This window comes from Amphiura filiformis, chromosome 9 (assembly GCF_039555335.1).
Source record: "Amphiura filiformis chromosome 9, Afil_fr2py, whole genome shotgun sequence".
NCBI lineage: Eukaryota > Metazoa > Echinodermata > Ophiuroidea > Amphilepidida > Amphiuridae > Amphiura > Amphiura filiformis.
In genome coordinates, this window is record NC_092636.1 from 39609547 (window position 1) to 39630031 (window position 20485).

General features: G+C 37.3%; 1 protein-coding gene across 1 annotated transcript in view; it reads left to right on the top strand.

Annotated features, from left to right (window-relative positions):
- The window catches only part of LOC140160976 (CREB-binding protein-like), a 50399-nt gene that overhangs the window by 24090 nt on the left and 5824 nt on the right, over positions 1–20485 (top strand). Inside the window, 17 exon segments of the mRNA XM_072184332.1 lie at positions 1329–1446; positions 2121–2331; positions 2831–3123; positions 3815–4045; positions 4489–4906; positions 5536–5654; positions 6107–6346; positions 6717–6805; positions 9636–9746; positions 11026–11118; positions 13511–13567; positions 14167–14244; positions 14692–14759; positions 16114–16261; positions 16906–17160; positions 17840–18005; positions 18466–18636. Coding sequence (XP_072040433.1) covers positions 1329–1446; positions 2121–2331; positions 2831–3123; positions 3815–4045; positions 4489–4906; positions 5536–5654; positions 6107–6346; positions 6717–6805; positions 9636–9746; positions 11026–11118; positions 13511–13567; positions 14167–14244; positions 14692–14759; positions 16114–16261; positions 16906–17160; positions 17840–18005; positions 18466–18636 — 2866 coding nt within the window.

Genomic DNA, 20485 nt, shown 5'->3' on the forward strand with positions numbered 1-20485 from the left:
GGTACGAAAATTGTTCATCAATAAAGAAATTTGTTCCACAAATTGGTGCTAGTTCAGTTACAATTTGTAGGTTGAAGGTGCCATATATCGATTTTCTCCCATAACCACTCAAAACCTGCACAAAATCTAAATTGTCTCAAGTAATGTGGAGTAGACAATCTTAGAAGAACCAATTTATGTGTAACATTTAGAATATTACAATGAGGTAAAACCAAAGAGTACCGACTCTGCTGCCATGTTTAATTGTTGCTCATAGAGGGAAAATAGTGTACCTGCGGATTATTTTGCCATGCGCCCGGTAAAATATGATTGTAGTTTATGAACACTGTGCCACTAATGCGTACATAAAATACATATGTGCAGACCTTGTGACATATAATGCTCAAGCTTAATGATTGTTCGCGTTTGGGCTCTAGCCAATGAATGCCAGAGTTACACTATTTGCCCGCCATGTTTGACAAACCAAGATTAATAGTAGTGTTGTACGTGGTGCAATTTTGAGACCGTACTCTTTGGGTATAAACTGTTTGAAAATAAAGATTTACAGTGATTGAAATGCATGTATTTGTGATAATTCACAGCCTAATACGCTTTATAACCCAAGATTGAGTATGACGCTTGAGTCCAGCTTACTATGCATAGCACGGCAAAATAAAACATGAGAATTCAGTACCTTTGGGGTTTGCAAAAATAAGTACTTTTGGAAGTTATGGAAGAAAAAAGCCCTTTCACATATTGACAAACTGCCAAGTCGGATAAATAATCATCTCCTGCAAATTGCAATTTGGATACGAGCCCATCCATAAAAGAATATTTGCTTGGGATAACCATTAACTTTCAAAACAGGCTCCCGGAAAATCCGAGTCTAATATTCATTGCACTTGCCCCATCAACTTTGTGCTAGACCTACTTGTGTAGGTTCAGAATGTCAACAAAACTCCCAAGCACCTCTGCTTAAAAATTGCTGATTGAAAACATTTAACCAATCTTAGCCTGAAAATTATTAACCAACGCCTCAAAACTGTGTAGAAAGAGCATACCTAAGCTGAAAAAGGAAGGCTGCTTACCCTTGCCAAGGAACCTGGTAATTGAATCCAGTTGATACACACGTTAGTTTCTAGCATAAGGAATGTGATTTGCTCAAAACCTGCCCGCAGAATGTGGTTTGATATAGCATAGTAAGCTGCAGCACCATTGATGCTCTTGTTAATCCGTGCATGAATGTGCCACATTGAACAAGTTCCAACCCAGCGTCGTATCAAAATAGTGCAGTGAATCACTGATGAACTGCACTTTTTAACACCAAGTGTTCGCACTCTCTGTTCCAGTGTGCAAGCAATATTCCCCTCACCGGATCCAACGGCCATGAGAGACAGACGCATGGGCAACCTGGTTGCGTATGCCCGTAAGGTGGAGAAGGACATGTATGAACAAGCTAGTAGTAGGGTAAGTTTTCACCGATATCAACTCGCAAATTGTATGTGTTACATGTATGTGCTTGATAACGGCATTGGTCATGTTATTGCTAAAATTTGTGGAAAATTTGTATTGCAGCCAACTGAAATCATTGTACCAAAGTAACTGGTACTGTTGTAATTATTTGTTGTGGATAAGATAATTTTATTATAAATAGTGCATTGTTTATGCGGAAAAGGTGGGTGATAAGTATAAGAAAATTCAGATTTTCAGTATGTTAGTATTTTAGGGTTTTTGTTGTCACCAACTTACAAAAACCCTACCAAAACACCAGAGCATCAGTGTGCTATAATTTGGTTCACTTCAAGTTTGGTAGTGACGTCAATGCTTTTTCGCAGTTGCGCTGCAAGCGTGCCGACAAAGCACTCCCGCAGCGTAAGTGTACGCTCTGTGTGATTAATTTGTCACTACCGAACTTAAGGTGAACCAAATTATATGCATAGGCATAAGGCATAAACCCACAAGCCGTGGCAGACTTTACAAGAATTCGCTGACCGCTGTGGATATAAACCATTTTAGCATCAAGTACAGTCTTAGTTTCATAAGTTGCAAGCAGTGATAAAAAATATGTGGGTGAAATCTTGATGTATGATTAAGAATAATGTCAAAAATATGATTTTTATAACCACATCTCTACATTACAGGAGGAATATTACCATCTTCTTGCTGAGAAAATCTACAAAATCCAAAAGGAACTTGAAGAAAAACGTCAAAAGAGGATTCACGACCAGAAACCCGGTCCAGGCGATGCGAATGCATTACCCAGCTTACCCAACATGCCAATGTCTGTGCCAAGTGTGGCAGCGCAATTGATGCAGCAGTCACCAGCAGGGTCCATACGAATGCCCACCACAAGTGAGTTTTCATGTGGTATTATATAGAAACATGCAGTGATTAATTAGCACAAGAGACTACAGTCAGTCCACTCTGAAGTACAAAGTACCGACGCGGACGCACACATTGTGCCGACTTTGAAGGCACGCATACCTGCAGCAGAGGCGCAGCACTGCGCACTGTTTACGCGCTGTATACGCACGCATTGTCACTTTGTACTTCAGAGTGGGCAAACTGTAGTTTCAGTTGTTAACGCAATAAACGTTAACTGATATGGTAGAGGCTGAAGAACACAATTGCAAGTGAATTATATATGTTTCATCAATCATCATGAATTGTTTTTGATGGTTGCCAAGGCTCTATCTGTACTATGTCAGAGGAGATGAATCAATGATTATATTAACCTTTGCTATTAATAATCCAGGTTTGTATTGCAGCATAGCAAGTTGTATGTCGCTACAAGTTGCTGCCTCATATCACATCATTGCTATAATAATATCTTTTATGATGTTATCAACAGATGGGCCTCTGCCCACCAGCCATCCAGGGACAATACCAACACCGCAGCTACCAACAACAACGACGGCGGCAGTGGCAACAACACAGAATACAACGCAGGCCAACACTAACCCATTTGCCAGTTTCCCACCTCCACCAAGTAGCACTGCTGCTGCTGCAGGACCTAATAAACTACCTGTCAGCACGGCATCGACGACATCTCTTGCCTCGGGGATTGGTCAGCAACCAGCCGCTCAGATGCCAGCACCACCCAGCTCTCAGGCGGGATTGCAGTCTACTGCTCTTAGTTCGCAGGTATGAATGATAATTTTCAAAAGCACATGGCTTATTACACCCAAGAATATTGAGAAACGCTTTAACTAGGTTTCAATTTAGGAGCTGCTGGTGCATAACGTATATAATTACTTGTGTCAGATGTGTCACAAAGTTTTATGATATATATTACAGCAAGACTTTGTGCAAAAGAATTAAAAATGGGAATAGGTATGTGCAAGCGTACGTTTCATTATCATTGAGGTATAGGACTTTTTATTTTTTCGGAGGAGAGCAGGTAGGGCAACTACTTGATTATATTTCTACATGTTCATACTACATACTCTGAAAATTTTAGAAAATTCAGACAAGTCCGTTTTTTTAAATCACATTTTGTTCCTAAAATGGGGTTATAAGCGCCCTCAACGGGCACTCTCTCCATAGGGCTACATGTAAAGACCAGTTATAGACAAATGGCCCTAAAATAAAACGGACTCGTCATGCGAATTTCCTCAAATTTTGCATATGATGTAGATTTAACATCTGGAATGTGATGCAAGTGATATCGTTGCTGCTCTTCTAAATTCATTTTTAAAATGTCCGCCCCAGACCAAGGTGACACCCCTATGAATAAAGGTAGTATACCAGTATGTATTGATCGTAAACAATTAACTTTGCTGGTGAATTATCCATGCACTATACTAACACATAGTTTGTGTCTGTGTACTTTCAGTCATCTGCGGCTGTCACCACAACCACCACTAGCCAAGCAACAACAACAGCAAGTGCAGCCGCTGCTGCTGCAGCAGCGGCGGCTGCAGCAGCTGCAGCAAAGGCCTCACAAGAACAGCAGCAAGCGGCTGCGGCAGTTGCGTCCGCGACAATGACAATGGCCACAACAACTGTAACAATGACCACCACGCAAGCCAGTCAACCTAGTAACACCACAGCAGGGTTTGGAAAGGTAAACTAATTAAACAGAGTTGCTTTACTAATTTTCATTGCTTTTTTTTTATATTGCAGTAGTTCAAATGAGCAATGCACATGTACACAAAGTGCATAATTATGAAAGTGGAAGGTGTTAGAGCTACTGCATAACGTTGTTTTGTAAACAAATAGGAAGTGAACCTAATAGTGTCTGTTGTGCAAATACTGTGTGTTTCATTTGGTTACTGCGCGTAAGAGGGCAGATATAAATAGTCTTTTGCTGCCAGTGCGTGTAAAATTCATTAATGCTTTCTGCATGTATAATCAAGTAGAACGTAATGTGCATTATACATGCACTTGCAAACACAAAACATCAAATAATATGCTGTGCCTTCTTGGGTTTTTTTTTACCAAGCTTTTTTTATCGTTTGAAGTAAACATATATTTAGCCTTGTGTTGTTTAATTTATCACCATAACAGCCTGGCAGTCAGAAACCTCAAATCAAAGAAGAGTTATCAATACCAACCCCCAACTCGCAGCTCAATTCAGGTAGCGCATCACAGGAAAGTTACACAGGAGGAAAAGGAGGAGGATCGATAGGAAAAGGAAAAGGCAACTGCAAGTCAGAAGCCACTAACGGCCCTCTGGAAGTCAAGCAAGAGCCGATGGATGTCGGCGGCAAAGTTATCAAGACTGAATCCAATGGGAGTACAGTCAAGCCAGAACCTAATATAGCTGCTAAAGGAGGAGGGGCAGCAAGTGGTGCTGCTGCGGGTCATGGGAAAAAACCTAGTAATGGGACTGGTGCAAATAATAAACCTGATATGAAGCCTCCGAGTAGGCCGCCTGCAAGTGCAGCATCTACCGCCGGCAAGCAGAAACCCAGGTCAAAGAAAGGTAGGTATCTTGTACTGAGTATAATTAAAGTACAAAGTACAAACAGAATAATTCTAGTATACCCTGCACACGAGTATAACCCTAACCCTAATAAAAGGGTACACAGGGTAAACTAGAATTGTATTAAAAACACACGGTGCGCAGGGTAAGCCAGAATTGCACCATACAAACACACTTTTGTCCCATCTTCATTTTGATGTGTGATCTTGTCTTGTATCAGCTTGCTTTCACATTTGACATTTGTTGGCTTCACTAGCACATCTGTGCTTGTACCAAAAATTAAAGAAGCAGAATTTTGATGAATTTGAAGTGTTCTGGTTCATCAAATTACTGAATGGGCATTCAAGTGTCAAGACTATCCACCGGAGTTGAACTCAACAGTGATTTATGCTTCTGATGCACAGAATAGAAAGTAACGAGTATAATTCATGAAGAGTAAAGATTTGTTATAAGTGAGTTTCCAATTTGCACTGTAGCCATTGTGCTATTTGACTAGGAATCAAGACACCAAACACTTGTTTGTAATGTGGCACATGGTTTGGACAAATTTTTAATGTCCGTATATACTGAAAAACGGATGTTGTAGATATTAACCCATTCTAACTTTTACTGATGTTTGACTCTTACAGTATTCAAACCAGATGAGCTGAGGCAAGCCTTGATGCCCACCTTGGAAAAACTGTACCGACAGAATCCCGAGTCGTTACCGTTCCAACAACCCGTAGATCCCAAGATGTTGCAGATTCCTGTAAGTCAAACTTACTTTTCTAGGAGTTTTGGTGGTTGATGGTACATCCAAAATTACATTCTAAGTGATTGATATTGGCAATAAATTTGTTTGACCTAAAGTCTAGAAAGAAGGCAAGAGCTACTTTCACTTTGCAGCAAGATTGACATATTGACAGCCTCATCCTCCATCAAAGCCAATATTTTTTGGTATCAGAAGAAAGCTTTTACAGTAAAATTTAAAATTTAATGCAGTCGTTATGACTTGTTTAGACGGCGTGAACAAAAATTTGGAAAATATTGTAACATTAGCGCACATACATAGAGGAAGGAATGGGCAAGTTCGATTTTCATCTGAATGTTTTCTTTCAAATGTGGGGCACAAGTTGAGTATGAATATGACAATTTTGTGCAGGAAAATTCATGATACATTATTAACAAATAATAATTACTACATTCCCATTCCCTCAACAGGATTATTTTGATATAGTAAAGACACCTATGGACCTATCAACAATAAAGCGTAGACTAGACACAGGACAGTACACAGACCCCTGGCAGTATGTTGATGATGTGTGGATGATGTTTGACAATGCGTGGCTGTATAACCGTAAGACGTCGAGAGTCTACAAATACTGTACAAAATTAGCAGAGGTTTTCGAGGCAGAGATCGATCCTGTGATGCAAATGTTGCAATATTGCTGTGGAAGAAAGGTTAGTGACCAACAATGCTGGAAAAACCTGGGATGCAAACTTTTAGAAAATTGCTGGTTTTTAATTCTAAGTGGCACCTGTTTGCTGTGATTGGGAATCCCATGGGGTGTATTCATTCACCATTGAATACTGTTTTGCTAAAATGATCCATTTAAGGCTAAAAAAAAAAGTTTGTTCCCTGTAGGCCATGTGCATTTTGTTTATTGGAGCAATTTACTGCATTTCATGAAATCCAGAAAAAAATGACACTTGCAAGCAGAGAATGATGAAGGTTATAGATGGATTACATGCGAGTGTATTAGCCCTGACCATACGTGAAGCATCATACTTGATGTTTAATGTTGACTTACACTTCCTCTTTCTCTTTCAGTATGTTTTTCACCCACAAGTGCTGTGTTGCTATGGCAAACAGCTGTGTACAATCCCTAGAGATGCTCCTTACTGGAGTTACCAAAATAGGTAAGGAAAGTTTGCATTTGCAGTAGCATTGAAATGCAGAGATAAACATCATCATCAAAATATGTTGGATGCAATTGAACTTTAACCAATTCAAATCCATATACCCCCTTGTGTAAGTCATGGGCTTAATCTTCCACACAGGGAGTGTGAGTTGCAAATGGGAATACCTGAATGGTTGACCCGTTTGAAATCTACACCCCCTGTGTGGGAGACTAAAATAATGTATTCCATAGGGGTGTATGGATTTCAACTGGAATACCCCTTTCCTTGGGATGAGAGACTGGTCGAGTACAGATCCGTCGGAACACGCTTTTCAACACAGAATAATGCTAACCTCATCGTGACATCATCCAAGCAGCAAAGTTCATTTCCCATTGAAAAAGCGTTATCCGACGGATCTGCAGTTGACTATTCTGTGAAGATGACAGTACTGTGGATAAAGAACTGGGCAAAATTCTGAATGAATACTGATGAAGGTTTGGAGCTTCATACCAGTAGATAAATATTACCTAGTGATATGATCTACCACCTAATATAATTTGTGATATGTTATAATTATGTGCTCTGTGTATAGCTTTGAAATTGCACCTGTATTGTTCACAGTGATGTTTCCTTAACCGTTTTGTTATTTGAGATTGTTACAATGTCAGCACTCCCCAAATAACTGTCAATAATAACATCGTCAGAATGCATGTGATGTGGGAACTTTTATTCTGGAGCAAAAACTCTTTGGTACACAATAAATAAAAATACAATAATAGAGGTTGTCAGCCTTGGGTATCTTGGCATGACCTTTTCACCCACAGTTGCCAAAGATAGAATATTGTGCAGCTGCAACTGGTGTAATGATAAACAAGGACAATATAATGTTAATTTAAAATGCCATAAATATATCAGAGATGTGATTTATGCTGACAAACTCTGCAATTATGACCAATTAAAGTCACTGGATTCTAGAATGGTATCCCATTATTAAATGCAGCTGTACTACTAACCATTCACAAAACTTAATTTCCATATTGGGCTATTCCAGTTGAAATTCATACAGCCCCTTATGTCATCCATTATACAGGAAGTGTGAATTTCAAATGGGGTTACCTGAACGGGCGACTCCACTTGAATCTACCCCCTTGCGTGAGAGATTAATGTCACATCTTCCATAGTTGTGTATGAATTCAACTAGAAAAGCCCATTTGTCCTATCAGATTCTCAAATTATAAGCCCTGTTTCAATTGCATGGTTTTTATCTTTGTCTGCCAGATCTTGTTCTATATTTTAATTACTGTGCATGCAAAGGCTTGGTTGTATTGTATTTATTGATTTGTGTGTGCAATAGCCATCTCCAAAGTGAACCAACACAAGCAGATCAAGAGTTACAATTAATAAAAGGAAAACATAGTGCATGGTATTGCAATGACTTGTAAAAGTGCTTAAACAGTGTCTGTTGTGACAGCATTGCTAGCTCAGTTTTCAATCGCATATTGTTAGTGTTCTTTTGTTGGTTCATCCTGCTAGAAATTGTGGAATAAATGGTTGCACCTAATGGCATCTTAAGTTCTAATGTAATGTTCCGACTTCCAGCACTTTGCTGGTGCTTTGGCAAGTGTGCATGTATTTTCACACGTATGTGTGTGTATGAGTATGTGCTTGTGTTTTGAATGGACTCTCAAGTCATGTGAACATACTGTCACACTATTGTTTTAAGCCCTGTATCATTAATTATAACTGTGTTTTTTACAATCAATTATCTAGATAAATGATCATTACTGATTGTCAATGCTCTGCTTCATTATTTTATTTTTATCAAAACATTCATTTTCTTTTGAGAGAAAATTAAGTCATGCTACATGGTGGATGGTGCCCATGTCAGATCACATACTATTCTACTCATAGTCTTTTCCATTTAAATCCACACTACCCATGTGGAAATGTCAAAAATATCTTACACAGGAGGAGTATGTCTTTTTCAAATAGAATGAACACATTTTGCAGCTGGATTTGAATTTCATACACCCTCTGATAAAGATTCAATCTGCATCTTGCCCAGATTGGGAATGCGAATTTCAAATAAGAGTTGGTTAATGTGCTAATTGCATTGGAAATTCATACTCTGGTGAAGATATTTCCAAAATCTTCCACAGTGGGAGTGTGGACTTAAGCTGGATTCGCCCATTCATTCAGGAGTAGTGTCGCAAATAGTCAGAACACTCTTCATTCTTATAATCATTTGGTCCCAAATCCTGTCTGCTCAAGTAATTGTGTCACGGTGGTGTACACAATAACACTAACTGCTTTTGAGCCATACCCCTTGCAGTAAATGAAATCATTTCAATATGTGACTACTTACTTGCTTTCTAGCAGGGGTCAAAGTACTTTTTTGATTACAAAGGCTATTGAAGAGAATCTATGAAAAATAACCCTTGTGTGTACTTTTTACCATTGACAAATATTATTTTGTCACAGGGCTATGTTGTGAAATTTAGATGCAAAACACCCTTTAAGTTAACCCACATTTGTGTTGAGCTCTGCTTCTTAGAATCTCACATCTGGGAGCATTTGTAACCAATAGATAACCTCTCTACTGCACATGTACATTAACATAGAACTCACTTTGTATTTATCAAACTCACTGCTAGCTTGCTAATATGAACCCGTTTCATTTTTTCCCTGTATGTTTGCATCGTGTGCTCTTGTTTTGTGTATATTCGATGTGGTTTGGTGCTCCCAATCATATACTTTCCCTTCTCCATCACAAATTCCATCACCACCCCTCTTGTCATGCCTGTGTTGTTTTCCCTCCATTATTTTTAACTGTGGCCCAACTTCGTAGTAAACGAAATATCGGCCTTGTTTGTGACAGGTACCACTTTTGTGAGAAGTGCTTCAATGAAATAGAAGGCGAATCAGTCACGTTAGGCGATGATCCCATGCAATCACAAACGTAAGTATCTATACATTTTTTACACCTTTATAAATACTTAATGATAAAAATAATCTTTAGATAAATCACATACCAAGTCACTATATATTTATGGAATCATTCATCTAAAACATGCTTGTTATAGAACATTAAGTCAGCAGGGGCGTTGGGTGTTGTTAAAGAAATAGAGACATTATTTAATTACTGACTTCATAGATGAGGGGATGATTAAAAGGTTGCAGGCATGTAAAGAATCTGAATCTGCATCTCATCACCATTGCTTCATATTGTATACCTATTTTAACAGTAACTAATTAACAGAGTAGAAAATGAAATAGGCCCAGAAATTATTTAAGATGCATTCACAGAAACTTTTATATAATAAGATCACAGTTGACGGTTTTAAATTTCAGAACATATATATTTACAAGACAGGGTGATTGAGGAGGATATAAACACAAAATCAAGTTGCTTTTGATAGTCATTGTGTGGAAAATGGGTTCTTAAATCAAGTACGATTTTCAAGAACAAGTGTTTCAAAATGTGACCTGCTACCACGAAATCCGCTGCAAGTCACCATGACTTTATACTCTTTTCATTGAGTCGGTAGTTTCAAGATATTTGGTGTCTAAGTTGATGTCCTTTGTTTGACATCTTTGACATCCTGAATGGGGGTACAATGAGTCCTTCACCAAGGATAATAGTACTGGCTTGTACAGGTACATTTGTGTACACGGCAAACATCAACTTAGACCGAAATATCTTGAAACGACCAAATCAATGAAATGAATATTAAGTCGCGGAGACTTAATGGCGGATTTTGTGGGAGCAGGTCACAAAATGTGTTTTGTTTTTGCCAATAGATCAGTATATCTAAGGAAAAAATTGGCTGAATATTAATTCCACTTTTACCTATATTTCATGACCATTTTTATTTTACAGTATTTCAGTCTGAAATTAGCCAGGATATTTCCACGGCGTAAAACATATTTTCTACCCAAAAGTATTGGAAAAAATTTGGAAAATTGTGAATCGATTTTTTTTAACGAATTTCCTCATCAAATGTATTTTAATAGATTTATTGGTAAAAAGTAATAAACTGTTGTTTCTTGAAAATGTACATCGAATTTGGCCCAAATGACAAGGCTATTAAAAGCATGTTTATTTTGCATTTGTAACTTCCTCAACATCAAGAAATTTAAGACTGGCCCTGTCCAGTAATTGGTATATGTTCAGAAAAATAAACCGTTAAAACCCTGTCTGACCATATATTGTTTTTACTCATTGGTTCTGTAACCAGCAGTCAAATCGATGTATGGTCACCCCGGCTGGAAATAGTCGGGCGCCGGGGAGCACTCCCACAAGCGCCTGGTGGTAGACCTGCCGACTCCTGGTAAATATAACAGGGATAATGGCATGATTGTAAACCTGGCTTAAGAATAGTAGCATTATATATTTTAGAATTGCCTTGCCTTGTACTACACACTTTGTGGTAGGAATACACTGTTTTGGTCTTTCCTTCATCAATCTTGCTAGATAACATTTTCAGTTTTGTTTATCTGTGATTCTTGCATCATATATCCTTTTCTTGTATACTTCTGCTTACATGAAGGAAGCACCATTATTTTGTATGGTACATGTGTAGTATTAAGCTTTCGCTGCAGCATATTCATCAATAAGCTCCAAATTTGACGTAAAATGCGACACAATGTTGTGTGGCTCCTGGTCTGTGACTATTTCCAGCCTTGAGACAAATTAAGGAATCTAAATATTTGTAGTCCCATCACATACTTATCAACAGGGCAACACAAGACTTTTGTACGACAAATGCAACTGTCCTGTATGTAAACAGTACTAGCTAGTCAGTCTCATACACTAAAATGATGCAACAAGCTGCGTTACATGTGTGTGGGTGGTATTTATTGTCGTACAATATCATTTGGTTCATTTCAAATACATTAAAACAACAATTGGTGAAATTGAGAAGTCTTTGGCATAAAGAGAAGAGGTAATAGATTATAATAAATAAATAGAACATGAATGGGGGGATCATAATTCTATTTAACCATTTTACCCTATGTGTGTGTGAAAGCCAATGGATATATGGAAATAATAACATGGGTTGCTATTTAACCATTTTACCCTATGTGTGTGTGAAAGCCAAGGGATATATGGAAATAATAACATGGGTTGCTGCTATCCAAATATGGTCACAGATCCAGATAGATTTTTTGGCATAAATTTGTTTTTTGCAATGGCATATGCATGTGCAATATGGCATAGCACTTTTTAAAAGAAAAGGAAAAAAGTGGTTACTCTGTGGGCCTAGTTGGTACGTGGAACTATTTTGGCCATGAGAACTGACGACACTAACTGTTGCTTGCATGACTGGGGGTATGTCCTGTACATAAAATCAGTATCGTAAATGTACAGTTTTGATGCATGCTGTGATGACTAATGCGTGCACCGAGCATGATGTACATGCAACACAGCCATAGTGAAGAAATGCTGTTGTACATGCAAACACGGGCTCATACGTGCTTGTTATGCTCGAAGCACAGCAAAGAAACTGTACATTTATGATATATGGTTTAGTTTAGTGAAACTTAATTCCAACACATTTGCAAACAAATGGGAGATACTTGCACAAAGGCCTGCAACTCAATTGTGGGAACTACATCACATTTCCCTCATCATTGTGATTCTTGTATTTTAAGGTTGTATATCATCAGCCTACTACAGTAATTACCGAAGTCATTTTTTGTAATTTTGAGAATAAAGTACAAGAAATGGTTCTGACATGAATTTATTCACCAATCTTTGCACAAGAACAAATGATTATGATACAACTTAAAGGGAATAATCCCAAATAATTAGGGTGATATGTAACTGATGCATGCTTGAACCATATTTTGTACTTGGTTCTTGAAATTACAAAAAATGACATGGGCAATTATTGTAGTAGGCTGAGGATATGATATTTGGATAAAAACAATTTGCAACATCAAAAATTTAATGAAATGATGAACCCTGATGGGAGTTAAGAAGCTTGTGATGAGTTTATACATCTACCATGTGTATTGCAAATGTGTGGAATTCAGGTTGTGCAACCAGTATGGGATGATTAGGCCAAAAAAGAAAATAGTATACATCTCAAAGCTGTTGCCAGTTTTTAAAACATTTTTTTACTAAATTAAAAACAAAATTAGCAAAATTGAGTTCTATATTATTTTTGAGATGGGGAGGGATTAAATTATGTTTTTGTATATTTAAAAAAAAACTCATTGGATTTTAAAATCTTTGCCAGCTTTGAGATGTATGTTGTTATTGTTGTTGTTGTGATTTTTGCCGTAGTCACAATTTTCTGTCAGTAGTAGCCAAGCAAGATTAACGTAAGTCTTAATTGGGATAGGATGTAAAACTGGGTATGTTTGTGACATATGTGTGGTCTGTCTTCTCTGCAAGGCCAACTTGGAAAAAATGTTTGCCTGTCCTCGCCCTCAATGTGATTAAACACTTTAAACAAAAGATGTCAAAATTCAAAGCAAGGACAAAATCTTTTTCTGCATTTTGCAAAAATTGGGTCATTATTCTTTTGTACAGGGAAAACTTTTCCAGATTTTCAAATTAGAGTCGTCCGAGTGAGGATATTCAAGCATTTTTTGTTGCCTTGTGGAGAACCTGGAGATAAGTAAGAAAATATGAAAGTATACATTGGAATACATTATTACCACCAGATCAGTTAGATAAGTGATGTCTTAACACAAGTGTTAAAAATTTTACAGGACCATCAAGAAAGAAACCTTTACCAGAATGAAGAATGACTCTCTTGATCCTGAACCGTAAGTATCTATATACAGTTGTTGAACAATGCATCACAGAATTGTAAAATCTTCAAATTGGAACCTTCTATTTGATAGTACACTGCTAATGCTACATGGTTAGAGCGGAAATACGGCAAACTATTTTTCCCCTGGTACTGGCCACGTGCCTATCACCCCGATTCCGGATGGTGAGGGGTGATAGGCTCATAGCCTGTAGTGAGGGGAATATAGTTACTCTATTTCCCCGATATAAACAGTATTTGTTTTATTACACTGAACTTTTGTTATGGGAATGAGATAGTCATGAAGATAGGCAGAAATATCGCACAGTGAAACAGGTTGTGTCATTTGTGATGGACCAATAAAGTGGCATGATTTGCTCATGAATATTTTGAAATGTTGATGTAGTTCAAGCCAGGTAGCAGCCATACCCATCAATGGTTTTCAGTTAGAAGTGTCATAATCATTTTCTCTTTCACAATAATAGTATTTTGTCAACAGCCACTTAATGCCTAAAGAGCCGTCTTCTTTGAGCAATATGCGGGAGTTCCAATGATTTTGTTGCCTAAAACGTAGGTTGTCATACTTAAACAAGTACTTTGTGATTTCATTCACAGATTTATAGACTGCCTTGAGTGTGGGAGGAAGGTACATCAAATCTGTGTTGTCCATAATGAGACCATTTGGCCAGAAGGGTAAGTATCAAACCTGAAGAAAATCATAGAATTCATAACAAAGCACTAGGACAAAGTTTACTGAGATGAGACATGTTTTTAAAAATATGTTATATTTGGTGTGTTTACTGCCTTTTTCAGTACAGGCCAACATATTTGGTGTTTTAACAAGGTATTGTAAATAAATTACACGGCTATTATAAAGGCAAATAGGTGCACAGTGAAAGTGTTTCCCCTTTGTAAGCAGCAACTTGCAAACCGATCATAGCACTGTTTGCTTTCCACTTGAAATTCATTTTTGTGATTGATCACTTTTTGATTTTAATTTATTGTATCATGCTGAAAAAAAACTCCAGTAAAAAATACTATCTTCAAGATGTTGTTTTACATGCCAAGACATTGCTTGCTAGTGTCTTTTTTGTACTAAATGAACCTTAATTATAACATTCTTTTCTGTTTTCTTTGTAGATTCATTTGTGACTACTGTAGAAAAGCAAAAGGAATCAAAAAGAAGGAAAATAAATTTACTGGAAAAAGTAAGTTATCCAACTTCTTGTTGTTTATCATTAAAGTGGAAGCCCCACTTTTGGTTCAAGTTCCTTGGGGAATTAGTCAAGGCTAAAATGTATCCATGTAAATTCTGTTCTGTCTGTCATCAAAGTGACAGGTGTAAGTCAGTTCTTCTGTGGCGAACTGGCCAAGCGGGGCTTCCTGTTTAAGTTAATTTCAGGCTTGGGTATTGTATCATTTGTTAGTGAGGAATCTTTTTCAATTATCCTTTGTAGGTGTAATGCATTAAAAAGGGAGGAGAGAGCCTGGCAAATTGCAATTACCCATAGAATTGGAAGTGACACACTATGACCCAATCAATTTTGGAGACACTGCGTAAAATTTGTGCCGTACAGATTGTCCCAAAGCAATCTAAGCAATATTGATGTAGATACCACATTGGTATGGATTCATAAACAGTATTGGATCCCTCCACGCAGGTTTCGACTGCAGACGACAAGTTTCTTTTCTTCTTTTCTTTTTTAATTTAAAAATTTCATAATTGTATTATGACCATATTTGGAACCAGCATGACAAATGCATTAAAATGGGGACAAACAAACCTAATAATTGGTTCAGTGGTTCTTAGAAGATAGCTTTTGATATTGTCAGAAAATATGTTTGATGTTGAAGCTTATGGCTAGTATTAATATTCATGAAATGACAATATCAATGCACTTTGTGCTTAAGTTATAGCTTTGTGGGTGGCTCATCCTCAGTTTATGGTGATTTTGAATGTTTTCATGCCCACTCTGTACTACTGGTTCTTCACAAAATACTGTTTCAGTGAGCATGTTAACCTTGGGGGAGCAGTAAGATGACCAATTCGCCACCAGAGAGGTGGGAAAACATCTTTAAATACATATGATATTGGTAGAGTTTAAACCGTTACACACAACTAAATTTGTTCACTTACGTGAGCTTTCGACACGAAGACTCTGTGTCTTTTTCAAACTGATGGTGACTGGTTTATTGATCTGGGATGTCACATGACGAGCTGGCGATGTCATGTGACAGAACAGGTTCATAGACCGGTGGTAGCTGGTTGCGGCCTTTGTCCTTATTCAGTGAACTGGGGTGGCGTCTGATGTTGATGGCTTCCCTTACACCTTGATTAAACCAATTGGAGTCCTGGTCTAGCACCTTAACATTCTTCCACGCGATGGTGTGTTTCGCGGCTTGGGCGTGTTGAGAGACTGGCGAGGAAGCATTGCTCTTTAAATACCTTCTTCATTTTGTCTTGGCAAGATGTAACGGCATAATGATGATTTAATTAACCCCAGCTATATCACATTTTGTAAAACTTAACCTTTGTTTATTGTATGTTCTATGAATCCACAGAATTACAAACGTCAAAGCTAGGAACGCATTTAGAGAATAGAGTGAACAAATTCTTAAGAAATCGCAATGCTGGTGCGGGTGAGGTGACGATACGGGTCTTATCTAGTTCAGAAAAAACAGTAGAAACCAAACCAGGCATGAGAAGCAGGTAACGTAATAAATATCAGTTTCATACTGAATTTCCTCGCTGATATTAGCTGGCAAGTTACTTCTTAAAGCAGAGAAAGGGTTCTTTAAAATATAGAAATGTTTGTATGTTGATTGGTGACACAAGAGGCAAAAAAAGGTCACGAAGCTCACGAGTGGTTTGAAAACAAATGTGGAATGCAATTTATTTTTTTATTCCCAACTTGGTATTTTTATGGTATTTTGAGAAACAAAATCTGATTTTTGCCGAATTTTTCCGGAAAAAATTAAAAAATAAATAAAAAAATCTGCATTTCTTTTTTTCAAATCGGACGATTTTACAAATGCGTGCGCAAGCTTTGAGACAAATCTTTTTTTATTTTGGCCTAATGCATTGTTAGTCTGATTCAGCAATTGCATCATTCATCTTCATGGGTATTGAGAAAACACAAAACATGCTTAACACATAAACATTTGTTCACTATTCTTTGGATATGAACAACTTACAATTGAACAGGCAAATATATACCTTGGTAATGAGGAGTTGATAAATTCAGTTTTTCTGAGGCGGTTATCAAAATATGGGGTGCGTTATCATATTGGGTTAACTTTAAATTTGCTTTGAATTGTTCCATAATGTCGATCTCGTCATATTCTTCTTCACAGGTTTGGTGACGAATTCCCAGAATCTTTCCCTTACAGGGCAAAAGCTTTGTTTGCCTTTGAGGAGATCGATGGCACCGATGTGTGCTTCTTCGGCATGCATGTTCAGGAGTATGGGGGTGACTGTCCTCAACCCAACTCCAAACGAGTCTACATCTCCTACTTAGACAGTGTGCACTTCTTCCAGCCTCGAGCTTTCCGAACGGCAGTCTACCACGAGATCCTCATAGGATACCTTGATTATGTCAAAATGTTGGGGTGAGTACATGTGGATTTGCAGTGTTTGATTATTCTGTTGTTGTGATACACATTGTTTCACTGAATCTTAATTAACCTGGCTTTTTGTAAATGTTAATTTGGATTCGGACACATCCTTTAACAATGCAGGGCCCATTTAAAAAAAGATGTGTGATCAAACTTTCATTTGACGTTATCATATGTAAGAACCTATTTAGTCAAACATGAAATGGAAGTACGTCTTTGTGAAACGGCCCCAGATGTCTTGGATACAAGGGATTTACAACGTATAAATTTGTTGTGGAATAAAATAATCTAACCTACCATGTTTTTGAGACTTCACTTCAACAAACATGTATGACATGGTGAAATTGCTTAACACTAATCCAACCAAGTTTCACTAAAGCTCACTATTAAAACCACTCTGTGTGCATGCATTCCACGTGACTTGATGACGCAATCAGCCTAAGGCATATATACCCCGGTAATTGCTGCCCGGGGCAGCCTAACCTCAGTAGCATGTCGGTGATCGTGTGCGTGGCATACGAGGGGTCCGGAGTTCGAATCCCGGGGTACCAAGTGACTTCTTTCTTCACCTTCTCTCCTTTTTCGTTTCTTCTACCCCTTCCGATAGCAAAAAAAAAGCGGGTAAGGTTAGGGTTAATGACTAAAACATCAATTGTTATTTTCATTGCTGCAGTTATGACTGGGCTCATATTTGGGCCTGCCCTCCCAGCGAGGGTGATGATTACATCTTCCATTGCCACCCACCTGACCAGAAGATTCCCAAACCGAAAAGACTTCAGGATTGGTACAAGAAAATGTTGGACAAAGCAGTGACAGACAAAGTAGTAGAAGAATATAAGGTAAATTTTGTTCAGGAAAAATGGAAATAAATGTGCCTTTTTGGTACATAATATTTGCACTTATTATTTGTACACTCCCTGGATAAAATAGAGAACATGCAAATCCTCAAAGTAACAAAATGAATGAAGGAATAACGGATAACACAATGAAAGTCTGTAGTCAAGTGATCCATGGTAATGCATCAATTTGATGGACATGAAGAAAGCAAGCTAAATGCCCAGTATGAAGCTGTCATTATCAACAACCTTGAAAATACTGTGTAAAAGGGCAAATTCACACAAAGATATGAAGAGTGAAGCAAACCCAATTGTGACAAAGATCAGCATGTATTTTAAAGCAAGAGACGATACAAATCACTCCAGCAGGCAAGTGACAGAAACAGTATGTTAATCCCTTTGCTCAATACATTAACATTTTTGACATCATACTGACGTTCATAAATAATGTTTTCCCCTGCAGGACATCCTGAAATCATCAATGGACGATGGTTTGAAATGTGCCACCGAGTTGCCATACTTTGAAGGCGATTTCTGGCCCAATGTGCTGGAGGAAAGCATCAAGGAACTCGACCAGGAGGAGGAAGAGAGACAAAAGGCGGCTGAGAAAGCTGCAGCGAGTACAAGCGAAGAGGTTGGTTGAATATCTCAATATTGAATCTTGTAAATTTGAACAATATAGAATATTTGTATTTGCACATGAATGTGCTGTATAAATTTGAAGTTTTCCAGTCAATTCTGTAATTAGGGGGGTCACACTAAAATTAAGATGTCTTTAAATACTCTTTAAACTTAGCTTATTTGAAAGATCTTGTGCAGAAACTGAGAAAACTTTTTATTTGGTTCAAATCCGATGAACGGTTTTCGAGATATGATTGAAAAACGCGTTATTCGATAAATGACCAAATTCTTGCAAAAATAGGCAAATATCGGACAAAAGTGATAAATCGCATTTTAAAAATGCTTTATTTCACATATCAATCCAATTCAGACTCTGGTTTTATCAAATATCAACTCTATGTCTTGAGGTTGAACCCCTAAAATTATTAAAAAGCATGAGATAGATCAAAATTTTGTGAAAAATACACTCCGAAAATGCAAAAAAGCTTGAAATTAAGCATGGTTATAATGCCAAAAATTGGTATCACAGAGCAAAATAGCAAGTTTAGGACACCCTCAGATCATAAATATGAATTGCTAATGTCCATATTCATGTTAAATCAACTATAAGCATTGAGGTTGTACCACTAAAATAACAAGAAGCATCAGATATATCAAAATGTTGTGAGAAATGCCCTCCAAAATGGGTAAAATCTCAAAATTGAGCAACCATCGCATATCTGAAAAAGTGGCTTCACAGAGCAAAATAGCAAGTTTTGGGCACCCTCAGATTGTAAATATGAATTTCTAATGTCCATATTCATGTTAAACCAACTCTGAGACTTGAGGTTGAACCACTAAAATAAAAAAAAACATTGGGTATATCACAGTATTTTGAAAATTGCAGTCCAAAAAAGAAAAAAATCTTAATATTTACTTTTATTAAGGGACATTTCCTAGGGAAAACGCACACGTTTTTAGGGAAAATGCCTTAAAAAACAAAGTTTTTGTTGGCTTGCTATTTAACATTCCAAACGTCACAGAAATAAGATATTGGTATCAAAAAATAGATGTGTTACTCATTATGCAGAAATAACAACTTAGAAATAGCTTGCACATTTCGCACAGTGTAGGAAATCCCATTTTCCAAAGTGACCAAATGAGATTTTCACTCTTGGAAGACATTTCCTATGGGAAAATGCACACGTTTTGGAAAAAAAAAAGGTAAAATTTGAAATTGATCGTAGAAATTAGATATTGGTATCAAAAAAAAGGTGTGTTACTCATTATCCAGAAATAACAACTTAGAAATAGCTTGCACATTTACGCACAGTGTAGGAAATCTCATTTTCCAAAGTGATTTTCCAAAATTTGCTTGCGATGTATGATATCAGTAATTCAGTATTGATAGAATGCGTATTCCTATCTTGTGAAAAGCCACCATGGAAATTTTATTAGTGGCTCAAATTACCAAAACAAACATTTTTTTTTATCTACACATATTGATTATCAATGTAAAAAACAAGTAAGAGTGCTGGAATGAATAAAATAAATATTTTTTCTTAATCAAAAATGACTAGCATTCATAGATCTGAGTCAATTTGCACTTTGCAAGACCAGATTTAGCTGATGTGTGACCCCCCTACTATATGTCCTCATTCTTTCGCTAGAATGTTTTGTACATGTATGTGAAATAGCTTCAACAATGGTTCGCTGCATAATGGTAAAAATAGCCTTGACCTAAAAAAGGACGAGAGGTACCATATTTACGGATTTAGGCTAAATTTAAAATCTATTACAAAAATTAATTTTTGTCGTATAAAGAAATTGTATCTGGCGTGAATTACACTACAGTTTTATTCCTAGGGCTCTTTGACTTCTTC